The following is a 23,524-nucleotide window of genomic DNA, read 5'->3' as shown; positions in this document are numbered from 1 at the left end:
TGGCGCAGTGGTAGATGGCACAGACTCCAAGCACACACTGCTATTAGCATCACTCTCGTTATCGCCTCATTACTCAGTATAAGAAATAGCTCCAAAGAGCGCTTAGCAACACAGTGCATCCAATCAACTAAAGATCACTAACGGCAGCAGGACTGGAGCACCAGGGTACAACCCAGGAGCCCGAATCCAGCACATAGGAAACAGCGCTCTATTCTTTCACTATCGAAAGTCGGTGGCTGGGCTCCAAGCTCTTGGGTAATTCTCTTCTCTGCCGCCCTCTCTCGCTGCGACTGCGCTTCCTGCACTGAGCTCCACTTTTCCACAACACACCCACCGAACGCTGCTTCCTTAGGACAGAGCTCCCCATCCATCCAAGCACCGCTCAGCTGCTCTCAACTGCACTTAAGCAGCCCCCTGGTTTCTTTAATACTAAATTAAAAGTGAAAGAGGTCAAACCAACTTAAATGCCAAGACTCACTGCAGGCGTTCCACTTGCCACATACGAATCTATTAGCCGTAGGAGAACGTCACTGCAAAAAGAACTGAAATTGTCCCTACCAAAGAAAATAAAGATTATTTTTTTTCTTCTTCAGGTGTTCAAACACAGCCCTTGTCTCAAACTTTATTCAGTTGTTACATAAGCATACTAGAGGAGTCTGAAGCTAATCAAAGGAACACTTTTCTCCTATCATCATCAAGATCACGCTTTTAATTCACAATCATGGTTTTAAAGTGCTCCATGACATCACTGTGGCATTTTCCGTACAGAAAGGGAAGCTCCGCAGAGCCTTTTGTCATCTGAAGGACTTAAGAAACAGTCATATGCAGCAGACCAAATAGCTACTGTACTTGAAATAGCAAAGGCTCTATAAAAACCAGAAAGGATTTGCACATTATTAGACCATTACTCTGTTTCAGGAGCTTATTTTTCATGCCTCAACCACTTCATGCTCCAGCTGCTAAAACTTTTTTTGTATCTGCCAGACCTCCTCAAAATATAAATGGAGAAGATGTCAATGACTGTAACTGTGTGTTACAAACAGGTACTGCTTCTTCAATTTCTCCAGTAACTTTCACCCTTTGACTGAACTGGATCCAAGTCGTCTCCTCTACACAATCACCTTTTTCAGTGGTGCCCTACACTCTGAACATCTTGCTACATGTCAATTGTCTTCTGTACTTTTGCAAATCCTTCCCTCTCAATGAGTATTTCCTACTGCAGGCCATTACTGATGCATTCCTTATCTAAGCCCTTGTCACAGATTTTGTCAATATTACAAAGTCCATAGGTACAGATGATGTTCTCCCAGAGTTATCCGGTATCAAGATAATCATGTAAAAACAGTCAGACATCCTTTTGCCTACAACGCTCAGGCATGATGGAGTAGAACACAGACTTCATGGAACCTTCAGGTGACTTTTTAAAATCTAATGAAAATGGTAGTGATGAGAAGAGCATGAAGGTTAGTTTTGGCTTCTAGGGGTAGGTTAGCTTAACACACTATTATGTAATTTTGCAATCAAAGTTGTTAACTGTTGGCAACAGCACCTCATGTCAGAAATGAAGCGGATTAACACATAAAAACTCCAACAAAAAAGCAATCCTACCTTCATCTCCTTCTGGCGCATAGGAAGCTGTAATAATGTCAATGTCAGCACAGTTCATCACAATTTGGTTGGTTGCCTGTTTCACCTGGAAGAGAAATTTGACGAGCGTTAAGAAGAAATAGTGTTCCCTACCCCCTTGAGCTCCCTTCCCACCTCCCTTTAATCTAAAGAGCCCTCCATCATCAAGTGTTTGCAATAAAATTTAGGCCTCAAGAGTGGTAAAAAAAGAAAACTATATTCCACCGACTGCTCTCGTTTGTTCCGAACACGCGTACTTGAATCATGTTCAAGTCATCTAGGCCTACTTATCAACACTGTAAATTATTTAAGGGAATGAACTGCCTGTTAAAAATTGGTATGAAAGCTTGACAATAGGGCCCTTGTACATGCCTGGGAATCCAAGACCAATAAAAATAGAGAGCCTGTAAGCTTCCTTTTAGAGATGACCTACAGGAGACTATAGTAAAAGCCTCTGAATGCAAACTTGCATCATTCAGAGATGATCAGAAATACAACCTATGGTACTGTGTTCTAAACTGTTGACTCTATAAGAACTTCTTAGGTTAAAAACATCTGCCAAGAAATTTGCCTTTACATTTTCCTGAAAGCTTTCCTTCTGCCAGCTCTTGGCTACACACACTTCGCTTTATTTAACAAGTGGCCAGCTCCCAGCGTAGTAATAAACTGTCTCGCTGTGCCAGATTTCTATTTGGATGCAAGTGCTTGAATACAGAGGAATTCAAATTAAATATCAATTAATTACAAAGGGGTAAAATATTTGGGAATTAAACTAGGAATTATTTAGAAACTTATGGCTGAAACCACTAGAATCATCACACTGGATTGAGCTGGTAATCCTGCTAGTCCAGGATACAATTTTTGGCTTTAGACAACACCAGTTCCTTAAATAAAGGAGCAAGAACTTCTGTAACAGCCAACTGAAGTTTAACATATGCACAAAGGAACTGCTTCCTACCCCAGACAGTAAGTTCCTTAGAGCAGAAAGACTTATATCCCTTCCTTGGTTTTTCACTATTGTAAGTTAAAAATGCTTTATTAATGCCCATACCCATCACTATCCATGTTTGAACACAGTAGAAGCCAACCGGACCTCTCCGTGATGGAAACTGGCTCCCACAAATGAAGAGCTTTGCCCTGTCACACAATCAGCAAATTGCTCTGCATGCATGCAACAGCTCACCATTCAAGCATCCGAATGTAAATGCATTTATTACAAGTAAAGCCAAAATAATAAGCTAAAGTGTCATAGTTGAAGCGGATACTTATCCCTCCACCATAAAGGAGCCAGTATCTACGCCAGATGAGTAAATGGAAGCAGATATTCAGTCCTAAGCCGTTCTGCCTAGGCTTGCTGAAGGAATGGTTCCTTAGTCATTGTGTACATAAAAGCCAAACTGAAGTCCAGTCAGTGATAAGAGAGGCTTAAGAAATTTAAATGTACAACTTAATAGGCTTACCCACATCATAAGAACAGTCCATCTAGTCTAATAATCTGTTAACCAAAGGGCTAATACCAGATACTCCAAGGAAAGCCAACCCCCATGGTGGATGGTTAACAAGACAAACCTAACTCAGAAGTTTCATTCTAACCTCAGCCACCAACTTCACTTCTGAAGCAAATCCTGAAACAGAACTGTTTGTATAATAAATATTAGGTAAGGGCTTATACTTTTTGACAAGCGTAACTATTAGTGAACCTTTCCAAATCCTGCCTGTCAGTCACCCTGCAGCAGGGTGTCTTACAGACCAGTACAGAAGAGCTGCCTTGTTTTCACCACGTTGCCTCTTTATAGTAATAAAACCAAAACAATGTTACCTAATAAATTTAACCTGATTCTAAAAACAACATGCTTGCAAAGCATAAAAGAAGCAAGTGTAACAGCAGGAGTGACACAGGTTAGATTTCTAGTAAAAGATTCACAATCTGAAAAAATATTTTTTTCCCCCCTCTAATCTGGTGTGCATGAAACTAAAGGATTACAACATTTCCCAAAACCTAAGATCAAAGCCCAGCAGTTTTCATCACAATATTAGGGTTTGGGGTTTTTCAAGGTCTTCTAAAACACAGAAAAATCAGAATGAGAAAGGCTTTTTATAAATGTCTCATAGAGACCTTTATTCAATCTACAAATCCAAATCTCTCTGGATTAAGAATTCAAGATGCATAAAGAACTGTCCAAATTGCAGACAATACTGGGTTTAACAATAGGGTTGGTCTTTAAAAAACAACCTCTTCTGAGGACAGAAGAATTTTCGGCACTGTGCCTGCAAAATAAGAAAGTTTAGGTTTAAGCAGGGACAACTTCAGAGGCTCCTTAGAAATGCAATTACCTATTTTTAGATTTTTTTCCCCTACCTGCTACAAATATCAAGCTGGCTTTACAAAACAGAGCAACATACTAGAAAACATTTAAAAGGCCTGAGTGAACCAGTAGCCTTAAAACTGCTTACCCTCCAACTCCCAAAAAACAAAGGGCAAAATTCAGTGTGCAGATATGACTACTGACAGTGTACTGGCACACCACACTTAAGAGGCTCTCAATTTAATTCAGTGTGGAAAAAAAGAAGAAAAAAAGTGTTTTCATGTTGGTACATAGGCTCTAGCATGAGCCTCCTTCCTCTGATCCACTAAAAGTAATGACGGTGCAGATACATCTGTAAGAACAAAACCAAAACAAAACTATAAACCAGCCAGCACACTTAACTTAAAACCATTTTATCTCACAAGAACCGACAGCCTCATGCTTACAAGACCACATACATCATGAAGATGCATGTGTGTGTTTTACTGTAAGCGATACCTTGAAACTGCTTTTACATTGCTGCTAATACTATGTTTTAGAAGACAGATATTCCGCTCATGCAGTGCTTTTCATGAATGCAATCATATTAAAAGGCAAAAAAGCATCTCACTGCATAAGGTATGACCAATTACATACAAAGTTGTCAATATGCAAACTGTCACCCTGCTTCACCTTGCTCTATAATATAATAAATTTACTCTTCGACAAGAGGTGGCTAATCAAGGCCAGAGCAAGCTACAAATGACCACAATGAAAGTAGTTTTGCCATAAGGCTGACACGCTTAAATCAGCAGATGAACTAAGACCAATATCCAGAATGAAGGAACGTTTCAAAACTTTAAACCTGCTGCTTTTAATGAAACTCTGGTAACATTAATGAGAATTCAAATACCTATTAGATTAGCCAGACACAGATACTACAAGCAGGTCTGCCCTGTAATAAAACTGCAGACCTTGAAGATGTTTTAACTGTGTCAGTAACCTGCCGTTAGACAAGACAACACACACTTCCCCACGCCCTACATATCCACATTTGTGCTCAGCACTTGTTTCTGGGAAGGAAAAAATCTCACCCAATAGGGGATAACAGCTTAAGTTCCTGCAAGAAGTTTTCCAAGGTAACATCATTTGACAGAAGAGCTAAAAAGGCTAATTATTTGGCTCTGCCAAATAGGACTCAAAGATGATGTAAAGCTTTTGATTTTCACCAGTTATCACAGCAGGAAAGGACTTGATGGAAAAAGCTTTATAGGATGTTAGAAACAAGAATTTGAATAGCTTCAGTAGAATGTCAGCCTACCTGAAATACAGAATGAGGTGCACCAAAAGACATCTCCTATAGTCAAAACTAATTCTCTAGAGCCATTTATAAGACTAGATATTCAAAATCTTGTCACTCGGCTTCAGAGTCCTTTTCTAAATGTGGCATTATAACAAGAATGTATGTGTTTAGCATTTTTTACTCCACACAACTAAAATTACCTCAGTTATGTTCTAGGATGTATCTTTTTAAGAATTCAAAGCTTCAGTGAGAAAAGGAATAAGGAGTTTTATTAATCTGCACCTTGAGCAAATTATGGTAACCAAGCAGCAAAATTACCAATGCCACGACTAATTGGCCCACTGGAAAAAAATCGCTTCATTCCAAAGAGCATGCAGCTAACATTCATAGGCAGCAGTCACACATACTTCAGAGGTGTCAAATTCACACAGACAAGCAAATCCCTTCGTAACTATGATCAATGCAATCATCTCAGCCTTATGAATTACAGAACTGCAAGAAGCCTTTCTGTGGGGGAGAAGAGCAAAGGCATCCCTATTTTTTTCAAACTGGTGGCATAAGGATACACCGAGAGAGCCCTAAGCTCCTGATTTTGAAGTGCCAGGCTTGGACACTCAGCATGCACCTTTAACACTCAAATTCAGATTTAATTTCATGTGCTGGAAATGTAAGTTGCAATGGTGGATAACATGACCATGTAGTTACACTAGATGACTTCACCCTCCATGCAGGAGATACTGAGCACAAATACTACACCCATTAAGCTTAATTTTTCAAGCTTTACATGCAAGAGTGTCACAATTAACCTTTAACTGGCATGCAGCAGGATCAGAAGACTACATATTCTTTAGTCTAGCAGATACTGCATAATTAACCTATAAAAAGCAACAGATACAGGTTAAACATTGCTAAATATAACAGAGTATCCTTCAGACATTAAAGAGACTGCGAAAAGATATTTAAAACAGCCATTTACATCAAGTTGTAAATTCTTTAACGATAGGTTGCTTTGCAACCAAGGAACACCTCACTGTAGGGTTCAATGAAAGAAATGAATCACCCCACCAACACTCTCCAAAGAAGGTAGTTTACCTAGAGGTAAATACCAGGAAGTTAGAAGACAGCCATGCACCTTCCTGAAACTCTGCAGCACTACACCCTGTGCTGGACAGGTGATCGTTTGGAGCCGCAACAGCGCTAAAAACATTCATTTAGAAGCTTAAAAGAACCGTTGAACTTTGGGAGCCAAATGATTGTTTCTGTTGCTAGTTACTCATGTTTGCCTTTCCAGCACGATGCTGAAGAACATGAACAGCCCCACATCCCCTCTTTGTTCCAGCCCTCCATTAGGCCTCCCAGGAGTCAAAAACAGAATGGAAAAAAAGTTGACCTAGACACTGAGTAATATGAGTGCACTGCACTGATAACCAGACCCTGAGAATCCGGGTTATAATAATTAAATCTCAAGCTAACAGAAGAATAAAGTGGATGAACTATTTAAAAAAAAAAAAATCTGAATTGTGCTCATTCAGAAATATACACACACACCCAACAAATCAACAGTTTTAAATGCTAGAATATGACATAACTGGCAGAGTGAACACAGGATTGGGAGCAGGCAACTTTTTCAGCTCCCGATCTGCTACTGACATGTAGTATCCAATTCTCCCACAACCACATTTTGTCCTAGTTGTGATAAGGGTTCTTTGTGAAATAGTTCATTCAAGGACTTTTGGGGTTTTTAATCGTGAAAAATGGCAGTTATATACTATCAGTTTGCATGATTGTTACACAACTCTACAGACTTCAAAAATATTTATATGACAATAATTTACATCATTTAAAAGTCTTGAGTAACTGGACCAAACTTAATACGCAGGTTACCAGATACATAACAAGCGTGGTTTCAAAAGGCTCTGAAATTGCACTATTAAGACAGAAGATTCAGTATCGTTCCTTTATCAAGGAACAACAAATACTAGACAGAGGGGCCAATTCCCTAACCTGAAAACCAGAAGTGCCACAATAAACCACAAACACGTAACATTTCTTTTTAAGGCTTTGAAATCAACCTGGTCACTGCTGACACCGAAGCAACAGCCTCATCTCTTGAATCATAAAAGGTTTTATCCTCTGAAGCTTATTTGAAGCTGCTATATAAGCATAACATTCTTTATTGTGGCATAAAGACAAAATGTTTTGTTAAGTTATTTATACTTACAAAAGCCAACACAAGTGTACTGCCCCAAAGGCAAGACTGGAAGGTTCCTTAAAATTTCTTCAGGCCTTGGTGCTCAAGTCAAAAGCCTCACCAAAATTCTACACAGAGGGCTGCCAAATCCTATTTAATGGCTGAGAGTGAGAAACACAAACTGACTGATCAAGGGTTTATTTGCAATACCTTGACTAAATATCACAGCCTTCGCTAACTCCAGTTTGCTATTAAAGATGCAAAATAAGAAAGCAAACAAATACTTTTGATGTACATAATGAAAAGTTTTCCTAATTCTGTGATTAATCATTATTTATTCCGGTGTCAGAGTTCAAGTACTCACACCACAGGTCAGAAAGCATCACTGATTTAAGTACTTGGTGCGGATTATCGCTTGCCCAGCCATTATTATACTGGAATGGAGCAGAGGGACTAATAATTCTTGATTGGTTATAAAAAGCAATACCTGGATCTTCCAGAGGAGGCAGTGCATGCATTTCCCTACCCAAAATCTGGAAAATTCAAATTGTCTTAAAATAAAATCACTTTCACCTCGATGACTGTACAATGCATGCCAAAGCTCTCACATGTGCTGAAAACAGAATGCCTCTGATGAGCTGCACTCCACCTTATTACAAGGTGCTAGCAGAAATGGCCAACAGGTCCTTAATTAACCAACCGGATCTAAAAGCACACAAATGATTTATTTTCTGGATTTAATTCCAGCTCAATAAGAATATGCTAACATTTACTAGTTTTCTGCTAGATAAGCCATTCCCTTGTCCAAAAAGTATCCTGTCTACCTAGTACTGTAGACGAGCTGGTTATTCTTCTCTCCATTAAGGTGCAGAATAGCCACCCTCTAATTTTCTGGAATGTGCCTTTAGCATGCTTTGGACACTGGCAGCCACAGTAAACTTCTCCAGATTTCTAACTTGAGACAAGCATGAGAACACTCACCCCACACACCTTCCTGCACCTCTCCTGTACTTGCTTGCATGCAGCTGGGATGTGGCCTCATGATTTTTCAGTCTATGGTTGGTAGAAGTTATTTAAAAACAAAGATAGATACTTTAGATATGTTTTAAAAACCTCGCCCTACATTTTTTTTAATTCTCTCTACCCTGGGAACATCAGATCAGCTCACCACAATGTGAACAAGAGTTTTTTACAACCTTGAACCTGACAGATCAGTGTTCTTCCTTAACACATGCCCTCAGCTGGTAGGAAAGTCCAGGATTTCGCATTGTCAGGTGGTATCCATTGCTCTAGGAATTCATTGAGCAATCCCCTGAACAGCAAACAATATTAAAAACACCTCCACAGGACTAGTATCTGCAAACCAAGTACCAGCTCCACAAGAAGCCTCCAAATGCTTGTTGTTACTCGATTTAACCTAAGTTTTCAAGGCTGCTGTTCAATACTACTCTCTCCTCAGCAGCAATGCTGGCTTAAAAAGCCACCGCTCCCCTCCCCCCGAGTGTTATTTTTAACCTGGATGATTTCAGTGATCCCATTTACAGCACAGCCCCACAGTTGTAACAGGACTGAGGACCAGCAACTTGGGTGCGAAGACAGGAATAGGTGGCTAGGATTAATGGAAGAGATTGGGAATTTCTCAAGCTAGCATTTTCAGCCAGGCTGATGCACTGTCAGGCTGAGACCCCAAAGACAGCAGCAGCCCGAGGACTTGAGCTACAACAAAATCCACAAGGCAATTTACGTTTTCAGTATTTCTTCCACATGACACAAACTTACTCATCTCGGTCATCTTCCTCCAGGTCCCAAAAGTCACAAGGTTCACTATCATCCACAGCCTTTTGCCCTCCCCAGCTTCCACAGACACCAGATGCCCAGTGAAGGACTCACTGCTGTCTGCTCCTGTGCTTCAGATTCAGCAGTGTTAGCACCCTGATCTTACCTCATTTTCAAAGCAGGTTTTAACCACCTCTTTAGACCAGAATTTCAATCTGTACACATCTCAGCATTCAAAATCTCCCTCAAACATTTTTGAGCTCTCAATACAGTCATCCCATTTTAAGGAAGAAGCCCAGTAAGCCCTTACAATTCCCTATCTCTTTCAAACCACGGCACAACGAAAACCGTGAAAGCAAATTTAGGAGATCTTGGCAGAGCAGCCTGAGAATGACTATGGGACTTCAGGGCTTTCATCAAACATTCTGGCTTTGAAGCACGAACATGGGGAAGCTTTTGCCTTTCGGAAAGGGCAGAAGACCTGGTGTTTTAAGTTTGTACACCCCTTAGCAGTGGGAAGGGTGTGCAACACTCCAAGAGCCTCTTGCTTCACTGATTTGAAGCTTTTCATGACACTGAGGCCTACCAGCTTACGGTACTACACCGGGGGGAGTCCTCATTTAATTGTATTTGGGGTAGTTTGCCTTTCCAGCAAAATCCCGAGCCGCCTGAGTGGCTGGGTATGGATAAAAGCAGCATGCTGGAGGCTGGAATCAGGAACAGGGTGCTCGCTGGGGCTCTGGGGGAAGCCGGGGATCCCAACGAGGCAGCTACCCGTGCCTCCAGACGGCTCCGTGCTTAACCTACATACAGACTTCGGCTAACGGGGCCGTCCGGGCGGGGGGCGGCCCGGGCACCCCCGGCGCAGCCCCAGGGGGAGCGGCGGGGCCCGCGGCGGCGGGGCGAGGCCCCCGGCCCTTCCCAGGCCGCTCCCGCGGCTCCTGGGGGCCGGAGCGGGGCAGGGCGCGGCCCGCGAGCTGCCCTCTCCCCCTCCCCACCGCCCGGCCCCGGCCCGGGGGGGATGTATACGTACAGATGTATAGCCTGAATGGGAAGGGAGGGCGGAGACCGCGGCGGGGGGGGGGGCGCCCGGCTCCCAGCGGCCTCCCTGCACCTGCCTGGCCGGCTCCACCGCGCCGAGGGCCGGGCCCCGGCGGGCTGGCGCGGGCGGGGGGCGCTCAGGGCCTGGCGGACAGGAGGGGACAGGGAATGAGGGGGATCGGGCTCCCTCGGGGGGCGGGCTCGGCGGCGGGCGGCGCGGGCTGAGGGAAGGGGCTCCCTCAGTGGGGGGCGGGGGGCTCCCTCAGTGTGTGTGTGGGGGGGTCCCTCAGTGTGTGTGTGTGGGGGGGGGTGTCCCTCAGTGTGTGTGTGTGTGGGGGGGGTCCCTCAGTGTGTGTGTGGGGGGGGGGGGGTTCCCTCAGTGTGTGTGTGTGGGGGGGGGGGGGGGGCCCTCAGTGTGTGTGTGTGTGTGTGGGGGGGTCCCTCTGTGTGTGTGTGTGTGGGGGGGTCCCTCAGTGTGTGTGTGTGTGTGGGGGGGGTCCCTCAGTGTGTGTGTGTGGGGGGGGGGGTCCCTCAGTGTGTGTGTGTGGGGGGGGGGTCTCTCAGTGTGTGTGGGGGGGGGGGGGGGGTCCCTCAGTGTGTGTGTGTGTGTGTGTGGGTCCCTCAGTGTGTGTGTGTGTGTGTGTGGGTCCCTCAGTGTGTGTGTGTGGGGGGGGGGGGGTCCCTCAGTGTGTGTGTGTGTGTGGGGGGGGGTCCCTCAGTGTGTGTGTGTGGGTGTCCCTCAGTGTGTGTGTGGGGAGGGGGGGGGGGGGGAGGGGGTCCCTCAGTGCGTGTGGGGAGGGGGGTGTCCCTCAGTGCGGGGGGGGGGGGGCTCCCTCGGGGGAATGGGGGGCTCCCCTCGGGGGGGGGGGGGGGCGGCTCCCTCGGGGGGGGGGGGGGGCTCCCTCGGGGCCCGGCGGCGAGCGGAGCGGGCTGAGGTAAGGGGCTCCCTCAGGGCCCGGCGGGGCTCCCTCAGGGCCCGGCAGCGGGCGGCGCGGGCTGAGGGGCCGGGCCGGGGCCCTACCTGCACGGCGGCCTCCAGCTTGCCCTCGAAGGTGAAGTCGATGAGGTCGGGCTTGAGGCAGAGTCCGTAGTTGAGGGGGGACACGTCGGCGGGCAGCCGCTCGAAGGGCCGCTTCTCCGGCATGGCGGGGCGGCGGCAGGGGGTGCGGGGCTGCGCCCCCCCGCGGCGGGGCGGCGGGGGAGGGAGCGGCGAGGGGCGGGAGCAGGAAGGTTTCCTGCCGGCGGCGCGGCGGCCCTGCACCGGCACACCGAGAGAGCGGGCGGGCGAGCGGCGGCAGCGGCGGAGGAGGAGGAGGAGGGAGGGGCGGGGGCGCGCGCGCGCTCCCGGCACGAGGTGGCCGGTGAGGGGGGGGGGGGGGGGGAGAGAGGAGGAACGGCGCGTGCGCGTGCGCGCGGCGGCGGCGCCACGCGGCCGCGCACGTAGAGAGCGGCGCGAGCGCGTTGCGTAAGCGGCGCGGGGGACTGCGCGTGCGCCCCGCCCCGCCCCGCCCCACGCGCCCGGTGGTGCGGGGAGCCGGGAGAGCGCGGCGCCTGGGCGCGTGCACCGAACGGGGCCGCGGGGCGGCGGCGGCGGCGGGGGCGGGGGGGAGGCTGGTGTCATTGAGTGTGTCGTGTCATACCGTGCGCTCCAGTAACGGGGCACCCGCGGGCGGGGGCTGGCACGGTGCACCCCCGTAACGGGTACCCCAGCTGGGGGGGGCTGGCACGGTGCACCCCCGTAACGGGTACCCCAGCTGGGGGGGGCTGGCACGGTGCACCCCCGTAACGGGGGTCACTCGGCCCGGGGGGGGGCTGGCACGGTGCACCCCGGTAACGGGTAGCCCAGCTGGGGGAGGTCTTGGCACCCGCACCCCAGTAACGGGGGCACCAGGCCTGGGAGGTCACAGCAGGGTGCACCCCGGTAATGGGGGCTCCTGGTGCACGTGTTGCAGAGGGGGTGGGCACGGTGTACCGGGCCACGGGGGGCTGGCACCGTGCACCCCGGTAACAGGGGCCCCTCTGCCTGGGGGGGGGCTGGCATTGTGCACCCCGTTAACGGGAGCTTGCACCCTTAATGGGGTGCTCCGCAGGGGGCAAGAAGCTGGGGGGGCTCCCGGTGCCCCACGCTGGGGGGGTCCATCCCAGAGCCAGGACCCTTGCTCAGGCCCGGGGCACAGCGGGGCAGCCCCCCCCCCCCCCCCCCCCCCCCCCCCGGGCCTCACGCAGCACCCATGGGTGCAGCCAGGGCTGGGAGGCCCTCGGAGGCTGCTTGGCCCCGTGTCCTCCGGGATATGCCATTGCCACTGGGTGCCATCGTGCCGGTGGCAGCTCCGGCGGTGCCAGGGCCGCACGTGCGGAATTCCGGCACATCCCAGGCGCTGCCGCTGGCTCCCGGCCACCCTTGGTGTGGGGGACTGTGGGCGGGGGGGGGGGTCTCTGTCTCTTCACCCCGATAACAAGCAACATGATGAGGAAACGGCCTCGCATCACACCGCGGGAGGTTTATATCAGATATTAGGAAAAAAAATTATTTTTTTTTTCATGGAAAGGACTGCCAATCCCTGGCACCAGCTGCCCAGGGAGGCAGTGGAGTCGCCATCCCTGGAGGTGTTTAAAAACCGGGTGGATGCGGAGCGGAGCGCCGCGGTTTGGGAATGGGCTGGGCAGTGCTGGGAGAGTAGCTGGACTTGATGATCTCCAAGGTCTTTCCCAACCTAAACAGCTCTCTCATTCTGTATGGTTGTTTTTTTTTAATTTTCCCTAGTGCTGAGCACCTGGCAAGTGCCCTGTGTGCGCACCGGGTTTTTCCCAGCTTGCCCATCACCCTGTCCCGTCCTGGGAGCACCCGCTGGGCACCGTGCAGCATCTGGCCCTTGGATCTGGAGGACACGGGTCCCTTTCTCCCTGGCTTTGGTCACACCTGCGCTCCCCAGCTCCAGGTAAGGCAGCCGCTGCGCACAGACCGTGGGGTATCGCTAACCTCCAGCCTTACAAAATCATGGGATCAGCTGAAACCTCCCAGAATTTGCAGTAAAGATACAACAACGTGCGGATGCGGAGTAGAGACAAGGTGTCCTCTTCTCCAGGCTTGCTTCACCTGCCCGGACAGCTGCGTGGCGTTGCTTTTCTCCCTACTCCAGGCTAACAGCCACCTTCCTCCTCCTCCCCGTGCATGAACTGCAGCACCAAGGTGCAACCTGGGTGTTGTGGGGCTCCCAGTAGAACCTTCCTGGCCAGGCTGGTGTTCTCCTCAGCCAAAAAACCTTGGAAGCGCATGAGCAGGATGGGGTTTCTCTGCCATTTCCCATGGCCAAGCAGCCCACCCTGGGGTACCCTGGGGTCCCCGTGCTGCGGAGCATCACTGAGGCTTGTGGAAGATGCTATGTAAGGAATCTGTCTTAAAAAGTGATGTACACAATACAGCCAGAGTATTTACAGGGTAATAAATGTCCCAAGTGGGTGATGTCGGATGGCTGTTTGGGTTTGTGACAAACACCAGCAGGAAGTTTAAAAATGCTTCATAAAGACTTTATATGGGGAAAAAAAAAAAAAGGGCGAAAAAACTGAATTCCTCTGGAAGAGGGGAGCTGGCGGCCACAGTGGCTTTCCCTGCATCCAGCCCTGCTCTCTGCCCTGGGATCTGCCACAGCAATGTGAGATCCGGCAACTCAGTTGCTGCCTCCTGCCTGGCTCTGTGTGGTGCCGGGCATGGACCTGGCTCAGTCCTGGACCCCCGAAGGGATGCACCCTGCATCCATGTGTGCCACAGCCTCCCTCGTTTCAAGAAGGACATGCAGCTCGCAGAGGCAGGAGGGATCATTCGTCACCTTCCACCGCTACAGGCTGCGATTGCTCCTTTTTTTTCTCCCCCCTGCCCCAACTCCCCAAAGAGATTTTATTTTTTCTAAAAGTGGTACCTTGCTGTTTAAAACACAAGTTAGCGCCAAGCGAGAGAGGGATTTGCTGAGACCCAGAAACAGTGCAGAGAAAGTACAGACCGCTCTTAGCGCGTTGTTATAAAAACCAAATGGGTGATGAGCCTGGGTTCAGCTGGGGCTTCTGCGGGGCCGCATTGTGCTGCAGAGCCCGGAGGAGGAAAAGGGAGACAAGGAAACAGCCGGAGCCACGCGGGGGGTTCAGGCAGCTGCCGCCCTCCCCTTGCTCCTGCCGCTGTCCCCTCCCAGTGCCTTGGTAGGGCACGAAGCCCCGTGGGACACACAGACCAGCCGTGGGGTGTTGGCTCTGCGGGGGGAACACGTCGGTGCTGGGACGTAGGGATGGAGAAAGTTTTGCGGTTGCTGCGGCGAGCTCGTGCCTGCGATGCCGGCGGGATGCTGGGGCGAAAGTCCCGTCACCCCGCAGCGAGGGAAGGTCTAAAACGGGGACCCCACAGTTCAGCCCACACTGGGAGGACCCTCCGTGCGTGGTTTGCAGCCAGGTTGGATGGGGCAGAGCTCAGCCCGGCCGTGCCACCCTGGGGATACTCTGAAGCCACCGTGGCAAGAAGCCCTGCCATGCTGGGAGCCCTGCTGGAGCAAAAAGCCGTTCGCCTCCCGCCTTGCTCCCGCTTTCCATGCCCGGGCACAGCCGGTGGCCACGGGGGGCTCTCCCCGGCAGAGCCACCGGGCGGGCAGCAAGGTCAGGGGCAGGATAAACCTATTCCTGGAGCAGAGCTGCTCGCAGTGCAGGAGGGTGGCCAGGGGATTGTCTCCTCTGAGCTTTAATTCCCGTCCCCGCTGGCTGTGTGGGGTGCTGGGTGCCCTCCTGGTGTGCGCCCGGTGCTGGGGGCAGCGAGGGGGCTCGGTGGTCCCACCGGCCGCAAGGGCTGGCGCTTGGCAAAACGCTCCGGGTGCCTTCTGCGGCTGCTGGTCCGCGCTTGAGATATTGTTAGATGACAGATGCTGCTGTCAGCAAGAATCCAGCAAGAAAGAAAGGAAGAAAGGGGGAGCCTCCACCGAGAAAGCCGGGGGGAAGCCACCTCCTCCGCCGTGTCCTGACCAAACCGGGTTCTCCTGCAGTGCCAGACTGGGGAGGGCCTGGGGACACATGGATGGGGTGGGAGCCAGGAGCTGTAATTAGCCCAGAGACTCTGCAGCCACCAACCGCTGCCAGTGCACCATTTTAATTAGGAAAACAAGGGGGGGGGGGGGGGGGGGGGAAGGAGGGGTGAAGAAAAGAAAAAGAATGGTCCCCGGAGGCTTTTCTTCTCTCTTTTGCTGGAGTTTTTGCCGGGAGTGGGAGCAGCCGGAGGGCACCGGCTAATCCTGCCTCACAGGTCTGGGCCGGCGGCTTAGGGCAGGAATCTCTGGTATTCGGGAGCACAAGGGACAACAGCACTGGAAGCTGCAAAGTGGCTCCTGGGGCCTCTTGCTCTGCTGTTCCCAGGAGGTTGGGAAGTGTTTTACATCATTTCCCCCTCTCGCTGCATGGGGATGCGTGCGTGCAGGGCTGCCCATCGCCCTCCTGCCTCGCCACCTGCCTGGGGTGAGTTGCACCGGGATGGAGGCAAATGTGGCCGAGCCCCTGCCTGGGGCTGGCAGGGACAGCTCAGCTTTGGGCGGGTGCTGAGCACATCCCACTTCTGCTGATGCTCACTCCAAATCCCAGCCCTGGTCCTGCTCTCCCATGAGGCAAATCTCTGCGTGATGGTTTTGCAAAGGGAAGGTCACACGTGGGTTGGTGGCACCGTCAAGTGGCATCTCCAGAGGTCACTGCTGCTGGGCGAGCCCTGGCCTGAACCGCAGTGGCAGGGATGCTCCAGGGCCGTGGTCCCCAGCAGCCCCCCACGGTGAGGTTGTGGCCCCCTGAAACGGCTGCCCATGGTGGCTAAACCAGCTGAGACGGCATCGCAGGGCAGCTCAGCAGCTGGGAAAGCCAGCTGGGCTGGGAAAATCCAGTCCCACGAGTCCTGAGCCGTGGGAAAGTGCCAGGGCCATGGGGTGCTGGGGCTGGTGACTCAGCCCCAACTGCCCTGGGACCGGCTCGGTGGCCCTGGGGCTTCAGCCCTGTTTTCTAGCAGGGAAACAGGCTCCAGTGCTCCTGCCAGGGGTGCAGCGGGGAGGATCCCCCCTCTCCCATTCTGGCCCCCTTATGAGCATCACAGACTTCCAGAGCCACCGCCACTGCTGCAGATGCAACTGCCCCCCCTCCACATGCCCGGCTCCCCCTGTACCCCCCAGCACAGCTCTGGAGGGCCACTCCCGGCTCTCCCCACTGCCTCCAGCACAGATAACAGCGTGGGCTGGGATCAACGGTCTCAGGCGCAGCAGAGCCGTCACTACACATTAACCAGCTGTCCGATGGAGCAACGCTTCCCCATGGCCAAGATCAACAGTCCCCACAGCAAACTGGGAGCCCAGCCAGGTGCCGCCAGCCCAGCCCAGAGCCTCCCAACAAGCCCCCCACTCCTCTGGGGCCACCCTGGGCTTTGCACCCTCATGTGGGTTTGTCTTTGGGTCAGCAAGATGGACCAAGGCCTCATCCTGCAGCTGTGGGCAGGTGCTGAGCATCCCTGGGGGTGGCCTAGGGGCTGCCCGAGCCGGAATTTCAAGGGAAGGGGTTTTGGGGATGAGCGTGGGTTGGTTTAGGTTGGCTTGAGGGGGTCAGTGCTGCACCCCCAGAGCTGCTGCAGCGTGGTATGGGGGGGCTGTCCCATGGGGCCTCGGAGCCCCCCAAGCCCCCTGAGCCCCCCACCCACAGCCCCCAGTGCTGCTGCAGTGCCAAGGCATCAGGCCCCCATTGCTGCTGTACCCAGAGCCAAGCTGGGCTCCTAGAGGGCCCTGCAGGTCCCCGAGGGGGCTGGGGGGCCCTGCAAGCCCCCGGGTGGTGCTGAGGGAGATGCACAGGTCCCCGGGGGCCCCCTGCAGGCTCCCGGGTTGGGGGGTGCGCAGGCCCGAAGGGAGGCCCTGCAGGTCCGCGGGGCGGCTGGGGAGCTCTGCAGGTCCCCGGGGGCGCTGGGGGTCCTGACATCCGCCGGGCGATGCGGAGGGTCCCTCGCCTGCCACGTCCCCCACCCCCTTTCCCGGCGCAGCGGCTCACGCCGCAGGCCACCCCTCCCCCCCCCGCACACTGCACCACGCACCGCGGGCCCCGCGCCGCGCGCTGGGGGCGGAGCCTCCCCCGGCCCCGCCCCCTCCGCAGCCGGTGGAATTTTCCACCCGGCGCCGCGGGCTCCCGCTCGGCCCCCCTTGAGCGCGCGGGCCCCCCGGGCCCCGCCCCTCCCCGCTCGGCCCCGCCCCTGTCCCGGCGGGCAGCGCGGCTGAAAGATGGCGGCCGCCATGAAGGCGGGCCTGGGTCGGCTGGGCCTGCGGGTGTGCTGGCAGGTGGGGCCCGGGAACGGGGCTGGGGGACCGGCGGGGGGGCCGAGGGGAGCGGGCTGGGGCGGCCGAAGAGCCACGGGATGAGGGATGTGGGGGGCACAGAGCCGAGAGAATATGGGGCGGGCCATGGGACGAGGAGGGCTACAAGTAATGGCGTTAGGTGCCTTTACAGCTGCTCTGTGTCTGGGAGGTGTGAAGAGCAATAAAGATGCTGGTGGTGTTTCCTGGCCGTTGAGCTAACACCCCCGCTTTGTTATTTTTCTTCCTTAGACTGCGGAGTCTGTGCTCCGTCCTGCTGGAGCAGCTTCGGCCTGTCTTGTTGTCCCAGTGAGAACGAAGAAGCGATATTTTGTCCCCGAATGGGCCAGAGAACCGTCCCCTAAAGCGAAAGAGAAGAGACTCAAGGCTTTGGCGAAAGTACTTCCTGAGGAACGTGTAGAACGGACTTTCTACCTGGCTTCCACAGGTGGTAGAAAGGCTGCTTTGGTCTCTTCTCAAGGGCAAAACTAGTGCCAAGTAGCAGCATGGAGCAGTTAGCCTAAGCGGTGTGGCCATGGTGCCAGAGTGCCTTGCTGCAGTAGACTGAATTACACACTGCCTCCTGGTAGGGCTAGTAGCTGCCCTGCTTTACCTCAGAAGTGTGTCAAGCTGTTGGCCCCTGCATACCTAGGGACAAGGAGTAGCAAGGGGGGGTCATGTTCCCCGCTGCTGAATGTGTTTAATCCTCCTATCCTGGGCTGTGTGGAAGAGGAGAGCAGATAGCAGGCACCTGTCACTGCTGACAAGCTGTGTTAGACCAACAATTGTGTGTGTGCTCGAATTTCATCTTACAAACATTATCAGGGTGGAATCCTGCTGCTCCAGCCCCCAGCAGTCAGGGTGCTGCCTCTTTGTTTCTTTTGTGTTGCTGTTTCTGAGCCCTTTCCTGAGCTTTCTGCTCTCTCACGTAGCTGATATTATAGACCCGTACATCCCTCCTGAGGGCGATGCCCGCTTGACCTCCCTATCCAAAGATGGGCTGAAGCAAAAGATGGAGAAGATGAAGCAGACCGCTGTCTCCCAGCTAGCGTACGTACCTTCTTTTTAATTAGTCTGTGGTGCAGAAGTTTTGCTCGGTTCTGTCAGGCAGTGGTGAGGTGGTGTGTTTTGTTCTCTACCCACTTCTTCCATTGTTGCTGTTGTACCACTTAATGGGGAATCCCAGATGTGAGAATGACCGCGAGGCACCTGTACTGGCATAAACGGATACAGCGTGCAGTCATTTCCTTGAGGATTCTTTGGGTTTGTGGCACTATGTGTTGTGAGCACCGAGCGGTTATGTCTTAGTGGGGAGTCTCCTGTCTCGGTTGCTCCCTGGTAAAAGCTGGCCTTGAAGATTACTGTCATCATCTGAAACGTACAAGATGGTTCCAAGTTGTTCTCTTTCTTGTCTTTTCAGTCTGCGGAAGATAAAAGATCATGATCCAGATTTCAGCACTAAAACCTTCCCAGAGAAGGCGCAGGAGATATTTATTGAAGCTCACAATTGCCTGGCAAAGTAAGACCTCTTCTCTGATGTGGTTATATAGGGCCTGCTTCCGTTTGCTGATACGCTCTGGTTTCTTCCTTGTCTTTCTAATCCTTATACCTCCCCTGCAACAAGTACTTTATTTTCGTCTGCCCCCATCTCTGTGAAGAGTAGCGTGTTGGAGGTTTGATTAGTTCCCACTCTTGATAATGAAAAGCAGGTTGCAGAAAATTCGTCTTGGCTCGACCTGCAGAGATGAGCTGTTGCAGCACTGGTGTTATCAGCGGGTGAGTGGGTGGTTGGTGCTGTTCAGGATCATGCTGCAGGGGATTGTTTGGGTATGAAATGATATTCCACTGGCTTGCTCCACTTTCCAGTAATAGAACAGATTTCAAAACTGCATCACTCTTGGTTACAATTCCAAACATCAGTAAAACATTTAGGTCACAAACTGGCTTCTCAAGGATGTTGTGTCTTTCCCTGAAGTCTTGTCAACTAGCTTGCATTCGTGTTTTGATTTTGTGCCGAGATCACAGCTGAGAATTGCGCTTTTTATGTTTTGCCAGTAGATTGTGTGTCTTCTGGGGAAGCAGGAATTTGTGAGTAAGCCTCTTCGCAACATCTGTATTCAAGTAACTGGATGTGTTTCACTTGCAGTTTTAACAAGCAGAAACTTCACTCCCTGGTGACAGAGCGCTGCTACCCAGTAAGTGTTTATCTGGACCTAGCGTGTCCTTGATCTCTTCCATGTTCTTTAAGGCTCTCTAAACCTGATTATCTCTCTTTTTATCTGGATATGATAAAGACAGAGCTGGGAGGGAAAGCACAAGCCTAAGTAATAGCTAGTGAATACATGCTTCGTGGTATATAGTAGTTTGCTTATCATTCAAGTGACATCCTATTTAAGTTGGTGCTTATTTTTTGTCTTTATAGGAAATGGTCCGTGGGAACAGGTACAAGACCATCCGGTGGAGTTTTGTGGAGTCACTGGAGCCTCCAAGGGTGGTTCATATTCGATGTGACAGCATCGTGAATCGAGGCAACCTGTACGGCCAGGTGACAGTGCGGATGCACACGCGGCAGGTACGTCCCCTTGTGCCCCTTGCATTTCCCAGCTGACTCCAACCTGCTGCCAGCCCAACATAGACTCTTGGCTCTTTTTACAGATTTTGGCAATCTATGACCGCTTTGGGCGGCTGATGTATGGTGGGGAGCAGGTGCCCAAGGACGTTTTGGAGTATGTCGTGTTTGAGAAATACTTGGTCAACCCATACGGCACGTGGAGGATGCACGGCAAGATCGTTCCGGAGTGGGCTCCACCGAAGGGCCCCATTATTAAGGTAATGCCACCAGGAAAAGACACCAGCATGGCCTGTGGCTGTGAAACACAGGTCCCTAGTTAATTCTGGACAAAACCAAAGCTGAGCTTCCTGCAATGGGAAGGTGGTGGATTAATCTGCAAGCAGATGTATTTATTCATGGGGTGTTATCAGCTTCTAGCACCTGGAAGCTGTAGCAGGAGGGCTGGGGTTATTTTATATGTATGTGATAATTTAGGGGGTAACTGCTCCCTGTACACAGCCTGGCAAAGTGCTGCAGGTGCTCTGTCTTCCTGTGTTACTAAAAACAGCTCCTAGAGAGGAAGGAGGTGAGAACTGTAGTGTAGTACGAGGCCTGTCATCTCATTCCCCGCTGTGTCCTCCCCCGTGCTGCCGCCATCTGGTCATCTTCCTGTGCAAGGCCTTTGCACTGCCAGATCCCCTGCTCACCCTTTCTCGTGCTCTGTAACGCAAAAATTCCTGTTACAGCAGTTCAGAGCTGCTCGTGTGTCGTGCTGATTCTGTTCTGTGCTTTTTCAGACGGTGATGATTCCTGGCCCAACCTTGAATCCCACACAAGAGTATGAAGAAATGAAGTGAGAATTGCCAGAGCCTGTGCAGACAGCCTCGAGGGAAGAAGTGGAGAATGTCTGTGGAGGTAGCGGGTTGGATACGGCTGTGCCTTTCCAGTGAGCAGTCAACAAATGAAGTGGCTTCAGAAATGAATTCAAGTCCCTGAGAAGTTGTTGTTAAAGGAGCGAGAGGGGCTTGGAAGGGGACTTCAGAGCTCTGGGAAGAGCTTTACTCTGTCCAAGAAGACTTAGTGTGCTGCAGCTTAACTCCCTTCTTTTTGTAAAGACAAGAAGTCTGTTCTCTTTGGGACTGCTCTCTAGGCTAACCTCTGTCCCGAACTTGCATTGTGCGAGCCCTTGGCAGCAGAAGTCTGTCCAGACATAAAATATTTGGCACTTCCATGGGAAATGCCAGAGACCTGGTGGGCTTTCATTAAAACTTGCAGCAGTAGGTGTTGGCACTTTCTTTTCCCGTCCTCTTTCCCTCTTTGTACTGATTCCCAGGCTTCTTTTTTTTTAAACAGAAAACAGGGAAGAGCAACCAGCACACTTTAAATCAAATTCTCTTGGGTGGGAACTGCAACTGGACTCCTGCTGAATGGGTGCGTGTTAGTGGCCATGCTCCCCAAAGGGGCTGCAGCACAGCACCAATAATTCAATAATAAAACGTTTACTCCTAAGGTCAGCGTTTTGTGTCAACCACTGCCTTTTTGAAAGGCAGCATTTCTCGTAGCTGATGGGGTTTGGTGCCTTCCTTATAGATGCTCGTGAATGCAGCGATGGCGTGGTGTTAGTGAGTGGCTGGCACCATCCTGTGGACATGATGACACTAGCATCAGGTCCCCTGGTTTTGGTGGCTATGTGGGTCGAGGAAAACATGTACCCAGAGGTCTACCTTTTTCTGGGACTGGGAGTAAGCCAGTGAGTGCTGATCTGTTACTGCTCTGTGTTGCTCAGTATTTAGTTCTAGTCACAGAGCACCATATTCGCTAGGCGTCGCATAACAAAGCATTTTCTTTTTCAACTTTGGCTTGCTTTTTAACCAGTCATTTTCCAGAGATTGTAAGAGTTAAGTTTTTTTTTCTTCTTCCTTGACAGAGATTTTACAGGGTGTGCTGTAAAAGGGTTATGGCTCCTTATGCTTGCAGAGTTGTTCAGTGTTTCTTGTGAGTGATGTTCTTTTGAAAGGGCAGAATATCATCTTTATGCTCTGTTAGGAGAGGAGCCAGCGATGGAATCCCTTTCATCTTTTTGGAAATCAGAGGGGTGTCACAATCTGTCTGCCTTTCCTGAAAGAACCTACTATATTGAGCCTTCTGCCTACGCTTCATTCATGAGCTGAGGAGAGATTCGGTGCTCCAGCATGTGCGAGCAGGGCTAGGAGCTAAAATAAATTAGTGTGAGCTGCCTGGTTTGTGTCTGGTGTGACTCAGGCAGCTCACAAGCAGGTATGGATGCGACTCCTCAACCAGCACCTACAGACAAGGTTCTTTAGCTTTGGCTCTGAATGAAAAGAGCGTGTTTTCTGGTGGAGTGACCAGCTTTGCTGGGAGAACGGCCTTTCCTGCCAGTCTAGCAGCATTTGGCTCTTCATCTCCTCTGCCAATATTCAGACCGTTGCATCTAAACCACTACTGTTCCTGGCTTTCCTTTTCAGCCTCGCTGCTTTCTGTTGCACCTCTTCCTTGAGCATGTTTAGTATCTTACCCACACCCCATAAATCAGCCACTAAGCGTGCGCTCTGTAGATAACACTTTTTATTTTCTGTATGTACATTTACTTACACGATTGGATGGTCGTTTGATGTTCAGCGCTGAAGACCACAGACAACAGCAACACCACTTTCTAAGGAGAGTGGAAGTAAGGGACAAAAGAACGGCAGGACAAGCATGAGCCCCAGCCTTGCGTGGAGATCAGAGGGAGAGCCAAAACCTTCACTTCAGCTGTCTCTTTATTTGCTTCCATCTAAGTGGAGCAGAGGGACAAATCTGGGGAGACTGGAGGCTTTGTTGTTTCCCAGCTGCTGCCTTCCTGATCCTGAGGCTTCTCCCCATGCGTGTGGCCGCATCCCTTCCCTCCTGCATTTGTGAGTGGGCAGGCTGGAGTAATGGCAAACCTGGGAGCCTTGTCTGATGCTCTGGAGGTCGTAGTGCCTCCATGGGCTCAGCACCTTCTCTGTCGTACAGGAGTCTCTTTGCATCTGCCTCAAAGGAATGGGTCTTGCCAACACAGGGAGAAGTGGAAATGTGGGATGGCAAAAGGCATCCAGCTCTTCTACAGATGGGCTGTAAAAGTGAAGGCTTGCTAGTGCCGGTGGAAATGCTGATGGGGAAAACTCTCCTGTGATGGGAAGGGGAGCCCTGGGTGTGTTTGCACACGTGCACACACAGGATGAGTGAAGAAGCCGGTAACGACAAAGTGCTTTGAAAAGTTAGTGGCATTGTTAGTTAAGACAAACACTGTTAACAGCTGAGTTGCTGCAAGAATTAGAAGTGTAGCAGTGCTGTAAAGTCAGAGGAGAGGTTAGCATCAGGAATACCCATCTCAGCCTTTGTGGATGTGGAGGTTTGTAAAAGCAGAGCAGC

At 51.3% G+C, this 23,524-nt stretch overlaps 2 protein-coding genes and 1 long non-coding RNA gene across 3 annotated transcripts in view; 2 read left to right on the top strand and 1 right to left on the bottom strand.

The window, feature by feature from the left end:
• Window positions 1-11,534, bottom strand: part of NPEPPS (aminopeptidase puromycin sensitive) — a 39,794-nt gene extending 28,260 nt beyond the window's left edge. The window contains exons 1-2 of the mRNA XM_040617234.1: window positions 11,244-11,534; window positions 1,609-1,693 (exon numbers count right to left, since the gene is read on the bottom strand). Of these exons, the coding sequence (XP_040473168.1) occupies window positions 1,609-1,693; window positions 11,244-11,366 (208 nt within the window). The 5' untranslated portion in view covers window positions 11,367-11,534. The remainder of the gene's footprint in view (window positions 1-1,608; window positions 1,694-11,243) is intronic.
• Window positions 11,535-11,966: 432 nt separating this feature from the next.
• Window positions 11,967-13,689, top strand: LOC121098935. Its single transcript, XR_005831378.1, has 2 exons — window positions 11,967-13,161; window positions 13,309-13,689. It is a non-coding gene; the product is annotated as an uncharacterized LOC121098935 (long non-coding RNA).
• A 3,757-nt stretch (window positions 13,690-17,446) lies between these two features.
• On the top strand, window positions 17,447-21,619 carry MRPL45 (mitochondrial ribosomal protein L45). Its single transcript, XM_040617665.1, has 8 exons — window positions 17,447-17,544; window positions 17,812-18,007; window positions 18,492-18,609; window positions 18,980-19,078; window positions 19,706-19,754; window positions 19,982-20,131; window positions 20,215-20,388; window positions 20,908-21,619. The coding sequence occupies exons 1-8, from the start codon at window positions 17,488-17,490 to the stop codon at window positions 20,965-20,967; spliced, it is 903 nt and encodes a 300-aa protein (XP_040473599.1). The 5' UTR covers window positions 17,447-17,487; the 3' UTR covers window positions 20,968-21,619.
• The last annotated feature ends 1,905 nt before the right edge of the window (window positions 21,620-23,524 follow it).

Source organism: Falco naumanni, chromosome 18 (genome assembly GCF_017639655.2).
Source record: "Falco naumanni isolate bFalNau1 chromosome 18, bFalNau1.pat, whole genome shotgun sequence".
Classification (NCBI taxonomy): domain Eukaryota; kingdom Metazoa; phylum Chordata; class Aves; order Falconiformes; family Falconidae; genus Falco; species Falco naumanni.
The sequence above is the reverse complement of the archived record's forward strand: the minus strand, read 5'-3'. Positions and strand labels throughout refer to the sequence as shown.

Bases quoted from the DNA above. Each gene is read 5' to 3' on its own strand.
- MRPL45 (XM_040617665.1), top strand. From the start codon at position 17,488: ATGGCGGCCGCCATGAAGGCGGGCCTGGGTCGGCTGGGCCTGCGGGTG. The intron at 17,545-17,811 runs GTGGGGCCCGGG...TTTCTTCCTTAG, and splicing joins GCCTGCGGGTGTGCTGGCAG to ACTGCGGAGTCTGTGCTCCG. The intron at 18,610-18,979 runs GTACGTACCTTC...TTGTCTTTTCAG, and splicing joins ACCGCTGTCTCCCAGCTAGC to TCTGCGGAAGATAAAAGATC.